The 8,569-nt window shown below is 39.0% G+C and overlaps 1 protein-coding gene across 1 annotated transcript in view; it reads left to right on the forward strand.

The window, feature by feature from the left end:
- Positions 1-2,328, forward strand: part of LOC309963851 (inactive polypeptide N-acetylgalactosaminyltransferase-like protein 5) — a gene marked incomplete at both ends in the record, with an annotated part of 4,567 nt that extends 2,239 nt beyond the window's left edge. The window contains 1 exon segment of the mRNA XM_082842371.1: positions 2,168-2,328. Within this exon segment, the coding sequence (XP_082698497.1) occupies positions 2,168-2,328 (161 nt within the window).
- Positions 2,329-8,569: the final 6,241 nt, after the last annotated feature.

Genomic DNA, 8,569 nt, shown 5'->3' on the forward strand with positions numbered 1-8,569 from the left:
GAGGAGATAACATCCCCACACTGGGCTTTTCCAAGTGGAAACATGGAAAGAATCTAGATCCTTCAAGATGCTGAGCTTCTGAACGGCCAACCCTGGAACCATCCTGACTCTATACTTCATATAAAGAGTTAGATAATAGATTTTACTGTTTGAGCAACTTCAAACCGGGCTTCTGTTTCTCATAGCCAAGAATATCTTAACTGATACAAAAGTTATTGTTACTCAGAGAAATAATGTCAAGTGTCCAAATGGCTTCATAATTGCAGTAATATTCAAACTGAGTTAGATGTAGATATTATTAGATAAGAAGGGGGTCGAAAAGAGAGATCTCTTTTTCAAACGGCATATAAATTGTGGCCAATGACTGATACAGATATGGATATATTCAAGCAAAAATACAGGAGTAACACTCTTCATTAATTATAGGATTTACATATATACATATACACATATATATACATACATACAGAGACAAAGCGACAGAGAGATATACAGAGAGGGGGAGAGAGAGAGAGAGAGAGTGGGAGAGAGAGAAAACAAAGGTGAGAAAACAAAGGTACAAATATGGAAAACTTTCACAGATTTACAGAGAAGTCACCCCATCTACATATTCAACTTCTAGAAAGATGGTGTCATATTTTGACTTCATTTGTTTACGGGGATCTTTTTACTTTCACTCTATCAAATTTGTCACTAAGTATGGCCAACATCCTGTATCAAGATCCCGAGTCAAAGTGATGACATTTGGAATTACACCATGATACTAATTTCTGTGATATTACCCTTGTATCTAATATCTATCTTTAAATGTGGCTAACTTTTAATATTCTTTAATAGATTTAATGGCAGCAATATTTGTCCCCCTCTTCAACAAGGAAATTCAACTTTGACCTCAGTTGGGTCTGCTGAAAGTGTTTTATATCACTGCCTGAGATCAAAAGAGCCATCTCAAATATTGCATCCTTTCAAGATTAGATGCTCAGATCAAGTTCTCAGTTTACCTACACTGACTTGAATCTTGGCATTGGTCTTGACCTCATCTTCCCCTCTGCCTCTCTCCTCATGGCTGTTGCCTTCTGAAATAGATTTTCATTCTGAACATACTTTTCACGTCATTTCACATCTTACCTGGAAAGAGGCTGAAATACATTTGGCGCTCTTTCGAATAAGAAAAAGAGGAATAAAGCCAATTTGTTACTTTAAAATCTTTTAAAAATTCTGTTAAAGGCTTTCTATCAAATAGTGTTGTTTACTCACATGTCAAATCTTCCTGAAGTTTTAAGAGGCAATACTTTAAAATACTCTTAAAATATTAAAATACACTCTCTATCTCACTTAAATGAACAAGAAAAGGCAGAATGATTCCATTATGCTGCAGAATTTGTGTACTTTACCAGTTTATAAGAAAACTGCTCCAACCTAAGACGTTCCCCTGTCCCCCCCAAAATATAACATAGGGCAGAATCACAAAAGGCAGTGATGAAATCAGACAACAGAACTTAGCAACCCTAACTCTGAGTCAACACTGTTTCACCAAAACAACAAAATCTCAAGAGAATTTAAGAGAGCAGCAGCAAAAATCTCCAACTGAATATATAAAATCACCAACCATGTTTGCTGTGAAAAAGAACTAGTACCCAGGAGGCCTCTGACTTTTTGTTTCAGAATTATGTCTTGTTTCTATACACTCATTTTCAATTTTCTAGGGAAAGATGCATAGCTTTTACTAAAACCACAATGAATCTGTGGCCTTTAAAAGATTCAGAACTATTCCTAAGTGTCCCTGAAAGAATATCAATTTGAACTTCAACTCCTCAAGTTTAAGGGGGAGGTTTGCCTGATTTTCAAAAAAGACATGCAAGTGTAGGGCAGAAGTGGTGCTCTGTTTCATTCTGTGTCACCAGCGTAGGTTCAATTGCAGCATGAGAAGGCGCTTCACACACTTGTCCACGGACTAGCCCACGCAGGCTACCGTCTGCTTCCCCGCACTCCCCAAAACTCAGAGGTCTTTTCTCTAGGGGGGCTCATCTTCACTGAAAATATCAAAGATTAGTTTTATCTGCTGATGGACCCCAAAGCAATATTTGGAGTTCTGATCTCTCTCTCAAACTGCAGGGTCCCAGGATTAAATGGCTTTTCCTTTCAGACTGTCCTCACTCAACTTCAGGTTCTCAGAAAGACGGCTTTGCTTACGGTCCTTCTGCAGCTACTCAGAGGTGCCAGCTGACCGCTGCCCAGGTGATGGCTCCCATCACTCGGGCCTCCGCACACGCCTGCTGTAGAGGTTTCCAGACAGGCTGTGTGAGGATAGTGCTGGGCAATTACTAGAACAGGGGCTATTCTCTGAGTCACTCTAGGAGTTACTCTGGGAGCTGGTTTAACATCCAAGCTGGGCACCTTCTCATCCCAACATGACAATTCCAAGGTGAACTGTATTAAAGCAAAAGGTGAGGGGCACGCAGTGAGTTCAAGCCGGTGGTGACTAAATCCAGTTAGGAGGGTCACTGTCTGACTAGGTCTCCTCTAAGCTCTTAACAGCTGAGATCAGAGGAAATTTTCACTGAAACGAACCTGCAGCCGCAGTATCAAAACAAAGCAAGCTTTGTTTGTTAATAGAAACAGCGAACAGTTTCGATATGTTTGAATGTAATATGTAATAGAAAATGAACTGCCAATCCCTCCACACCACGCTAAGTAATTTGAAAGATCCAGAGGCAATTGCATAGAAGACAGAGGCCAGATAGCTAGTGAAACAGAGGAAAACCAGGGGAGAAAAAACAGTGAATAAGGTTTTTTAAAAAGGAGGGTCAACTGGGTCTAACATTATTTACAGGTCAATGGAGAAGAGGACTGAGGCGTGACCCCTAGATGTAATAAGTCTGTAAAGCGCCGCTTACCTGAACAACATAAATTTGCATGGAGTGGTCTGATGGGAGAATTGGAGGCTAGCAGATCATTAGTGACAGCTAGGACAGTCAACTCCTTGGAAGTTTTTTGTTATAAAAGCGAGAGGAGAAATAAGTCAGTAACATCAAGAATACTTTTCTAAATGGAAGAAGTAAGAGCATGCTTGACTACTGATTCACTGGAGAAGGAAGATTAGATGCACCAGGAAACCTGAGTAGGTGACAGGGGACAGGATCTAGTACACGAGTGATGGCATCACAGACAGTTCATCCGTATCCGGACGGAGCCCCCAGTGTGCGTGAGAACAGGTGAGGATACACCTGTAAATACGAGCAATGGCTCATGGAAATGCTCTACTGATTGCTTCTATGTTCTCGGTGAAATAAGGTACAAGGCCATCAGCTGAAACCGAGGATGTGGCAGACCATCAGAAGTTTGAAAGCAGACCAAATATGGGAGAGTTCTCTGTTTAATGAGACTGGCTAGGCAACCAAGGCTATCCATGCAGAGCTCTGAAGGCCACCGTGAGGCACTGCATTTCATTTAGACTGCAATGAAACACTGTACTTACCATCAACCTTTCCTTAAATGGATCTGCTTATAGTCTCCTCCTTATTCCTGAGAGATAACGACTCTCTTTGTCTGTGCCACATTAGTTTTTTTTTTGGATAGGGACAGAGACAGAGATATCTATACAGCATGTATAGCTATGATATCCTTTTAAGGGTCTCTTTTTAAAATTTTCTTTTTAAAATGTATCATACCAATAAGATAAAAACCTCTCTGGAAAAGGTATCATGCTTTGATTTTCTTTCTCTTATATAGCAGATGTTCAAAATATATTGGTTGGATTTAAGAGAGAATCTACTGGGTTGGCCAAAAAGTTTGCTCGGGTTTTTCCATAAAATCTTATGGAATATAAAATAAATATAAATATATAATGTTTAATATAAAACGTGAGTTCTTAAAAATGCACCTTGTCAAAACCACCTGTAAATATGGCCAGCTCCTTGAGCTGGCATGTACTCTAAAAGCTTTAGGATTTACAAAATTGTTTTTTGAATGTTAATAATGCTTTCAACGTCTGCAAGACAGTTTTTCTTAGATTAGGATGTTATGAATCCAGCTCACCTATCTAATCAAATTTTCCAGGTTACCTGGAGAATTCTATTAAAAAACAAAGATACCATTTACTCGCTTCATAAGAGTATTATATGAACTAATGAGATAATTCTTGTAAATCACTTTAGTTCCTCAGAGATAAGTGCTCAATAAAGAGAAAATGATATTATTATTCTCCAGAGCCCACTGGTTCTTTGTCTACACACTGCTGTTTAGAGAGAGATCAGTTGTACACAGGCATCTGCTGCTGTGAATTGGTGCACACTTCAAGATTTAGAAACACACTTTCACAAATGCAGTCCTTCATAGACTGGACAAGTTGCCTCTCGTTTAGATTATGTGTATCAGCATTCAACAAGGGAGCTCTGCATCCAGGGAGACTTGGTCTAATGATAGAATACAATAAAATTTAGGTAAAATTTTCAACTACATGAATTTTCAATTAAAGTCTTCAAATTGCTGGAGAGGCCAATGAAGATTTATTTTTTTACTCTGTTGGCCCACATTTAATGACACCATCTCATTGTCAAGCTTTGAAAATTATACCCTGAGCCTATGACCTGACTTCACTAATTCCTAAATCTTTCTACATAAGAGAGAAACAATAACTCCTAAGGTTGCCATAAATATAGTGCATCTTGCCTGTGTGCTATCCTTTGTTTCTGTGCCAACAAAGTAAGTATTCTCTCTAAATCATAACCTGCTCCTTGGCTAAACTACAGTAATCTTCCATAGACTCTTGTACATATATTTTTTATATTTTTAACATTGTATTATAATTTGTAAACATGTCTATTAGACAAAAAATAATGTGACTTAATGATTTCTATTTCATTTATTTTGGTATTCCTAGTACCTAACACATTCTATACTAATAGAACATATTCTGGGCTAGAAAATAAATCTCAATAAAATTATAATTATACTGGACTTCCCTGGTGGCACAGTGGTTAAGAATCTGCTTGCCAATGCAGGGGACACGGGTTCAAGCCCTGGTCCAGGAAGATCCCACATGCTGCGGAGCAACTAAGCCCGTGCGCCACAACTACTGAGCCTGTGCTCTAGAGCCCGTGTGCCACAATTACTGAGCCTATGCTCTAGAGCCCGCGAGCCACAACTACTGAAGGCCGTGTGCCTAGATCCCCTGCTCTGCAACAAGAGAAGCCACCGCAATGAGAAGCCCGCGCATCGCACCAGAGTAGCCCCTGCTCGCCGCAACTAGAGAAAGCCCGTGCGCAGCAACGAAGACCCAACGCAGCCAAAAAAAATATACATATATGTATATATATATAATTATACAATATATGTTCTCTTAACAACAGAATTATATTAGAAATTAATAACAGAAACATAGAAAATATTCAAGCATTTGAAAACTAAATAACACACTTCCAAGAATCCCGTTGATCAAAGAAAAAAAAAATCAAAGGAGAATTAGAAACTCTTTGGTATTGAATGATGTGTGATCTATCCACTTGGATTGAAACGGCCAAGTTGAATGGATAAATCAGGCTGCTATTTACTTAATTCATATAAGTAACACAAGACACACCTAAGGAACTTTTGGATCTTAGATATGCCAAAATCATTTCTACATCCTGCCCAGTGTAGCTGGGTTCCTGATGTGTCATAAGGTATACACCATGGGATTCAAGGTATTAGAATTCCACTCAGTAATCACCTATACACTTACAGACTATTTCACCAGGCTATTCCTTTATTCCTGTGATGGTATAATCTTAGAATATAGGTCACCTTTAGATACTTAGAATAAAAATCCCTATTTGCAGGCTAAAGACATTTGAAAATGAAGAGTTTTTATATCACTGTATGTCAGGGATGAATAGCTTCAGTTTACTCAGTGTAAGTGCAAGGATCTAGGTGAAAATCTCTGAACTTTTTATTCTGCTCGAATTCAAAGCAACAGTATTCACTTTAGGATTTGTCTTACAGACATAAGTGTTTTCTCTGGAAAAGTTTCCAAGAGGGGCTACAAGATGAACAAGAAGATCAATATTTAAAAAAACAAGAAAGAAAGAGAACTCTGATAGGTTAAATCAGAGAAACCACAAGTCACCAAACATTTTTGGTTTAGTTAATATATTTATTGATGATCTGTTTTATGGTAAAAAAAAAAATAATGCTTCCCTTGAGTAGTTAAAATCTGGTGGAATGATTACCTTCAGGGGAGAGAGAGAGAGAATGTCTGTTGTGTCTGTGTGCCTGTGTGCGATTTACTCCTTTAGGTAGATGCTCTGATAGTCACATGCATGAGTGCTTCCAATAAAAGCACATCTAAAAGGAACCCAACCACAGTTGTGTGTATGTTTGGGGTAAGGGATAGGAGAGATTGGAAGAAGTCTGATTTTGTTGAGAAAGAGTGTTCTAGGCAGAGAAAACATCTAGAGCAAAGGAATAGAAAGAAGAGGCTGGTACTATTGATATTTATTATTCTAACTGACAGAGTGGGGACCAAGATAGGAAGAAGGTAAGTAGGAAACTCTTCTTGGAAGGCCTTCTCTCCCTGGTAAATTAGACTTCATTCCATACGGAGTTAGTATTTGTCTTAGAAGGGGATGGGCGAGTGAGGGCAGTAAGGAAACAGGAGCCGGCAGGCAAGGACTGATGGATCATAATCAAGTAAAAAAGGTGACAGTTTTTTTATTTTTTTAATGTAATTGAGAAACACGATACTGAAGACAGAAAAACGAGATAAAAGCTCAAGTAACAGTCCAGGTGAGAGAAGGTAACTAAGATGAAATTAAGATAGTAACAGTAGGGATAAGTAAAGTTGACAAATAGAAAAACAATTAAGAGGTAAAGATCAACCAGGCTTGATACCTGTTTGGCTATGGGTAAGGTGAAAGGTGCCAAATCATGAATAAATTGAAGATCTGGGAATTGACAACGAAGGAGCTGATGGGGCTCCCCATCCAAACATGGACCCTGTCTCTTCCATTGCATCCAAACAAGAACGACGTATGGTTCTACTCATCATCTTGCTCCCGGTGACTATCAAAGTGCCTGGCTCAGAATGTTCGCAGTAAGGATGCCTTGCATGAATTAGCCTATTAGGAGTGGAAGGTAATAGATTTAACTTTAAATAACTTGAGTCAGACATACCTGTGAAACCTGCAAGCATGAACATGTCACTCAAGTTAGAAAAATTAATTTCTGTCCCAAGAGAATTTGAAATGTGACAGAAAGACTAAGTCAGTTGGTTACTGGGGAATATTTTGTAGATATTCACATTGGCATGCTGCCGCTATAATATTTCTGGGATCCAGGGCAAAACTGCAAATGGAATCCCATACGTCATGGATCTAAGTATTTAAATGTAATAAAATTAAGCTAACACATTGTTTAGAAGAACATGTGCTAGCCTCCTATGTAGATAAATACATCATTACGATGACAGAATTATGTATAGAACTCTCAGGATCCTCAAAATTTTCAGCAAGGATGTAGAGACACAGGGAGAACTGGCTAGTGGCTCTGGATCACGGCCCACCTCCCTTCTCTTTCTGCACTGAGCTTTGTCCATAAAGCCAGGGCCTCACATGTCCAAGGTCCATCCACTCCCCGCAGACCTCTGTCCATAGCCCATGCCAGGGCCCAAGGGTATACATGGCTACTGCATGGACGGCCCTCAGAAGAATGTGCCTGAGGAGAAGGATTTCATAGGCTCTGATAGGATGCTTGAGGCTAGAATATCAGAGAATTCAAGACCCCAGGTACCCACAACCTAGCCTAGAAGAGGGATAAAACTGGAGCAGACCCTAGGAAGTGTTTCCTCTTGCCTTGGTCTGAGAACAATACTGCATATTGGAGCAGTTCTGACAGACTATTGACAAATAGCCTGCAAAACTTAGACCACAGAGGGGGACAGAGATGAAGTAGACGGACAGAGAGAAGCAAAACATGAAGCCTGAAAGACACAACTGAAACCTAGTGATGCTGCAGTTCTTTTGAAATCTAGCCAACCTTTTTGCAGTTGATGTCCATGAGATTTTTCTCTGGTTTTGTAATATTTTTTTAGGTTATTTGGGTTGTTTTTTGGTCCCTTGTGGTCACATTATCCATAACTAAGAAAGTATAATTATTAAAACTATGAGAATACCCAAAGAGGGAACACAGAATGCAAAAAGGGCTAAGAATATGACCTGTTATCTTACCGAGTTGACTAAGATGATATATTGCACACGGAACATGTGGACGTGGCCCAGAAGGAGGGCTCAAAGACCCACAGCAAATTTTTACTAACTTTACTTGCCTTCTTTAAATTGTTTCCATTCTTTCCTCTGTTATTTCTAGGTATTACAGCACAGCCTACACAAATCAAAAAGGCCATCTTTAAATTAGGAGTTTGGGATTAACATACACACACTACTACATATAAAATAGATAAACAACAAGGACCTACTATATAGCACAGGGAACTATAGTCAATGTCTTGTAATAACCTATAAGGGAAAAGGATCTGAAAAAGAATAGATATATATAAACTGAGTAAATATATAAACCGAATCACTTTGCTGTA

This window comes from Leucopleurus acutus (genome assembly GCF_964270905.1).
Source record: "Leucopleurus acutus genome assembly, chromosome: 7".
In the NCBI taxonomy this organism is placed as follows: Eukaryota; Metazoa; Chordata; class Mammalia; order Artiodactyla; family Delphinidae; genus Leucopleurus; species Leucopleurus acutus.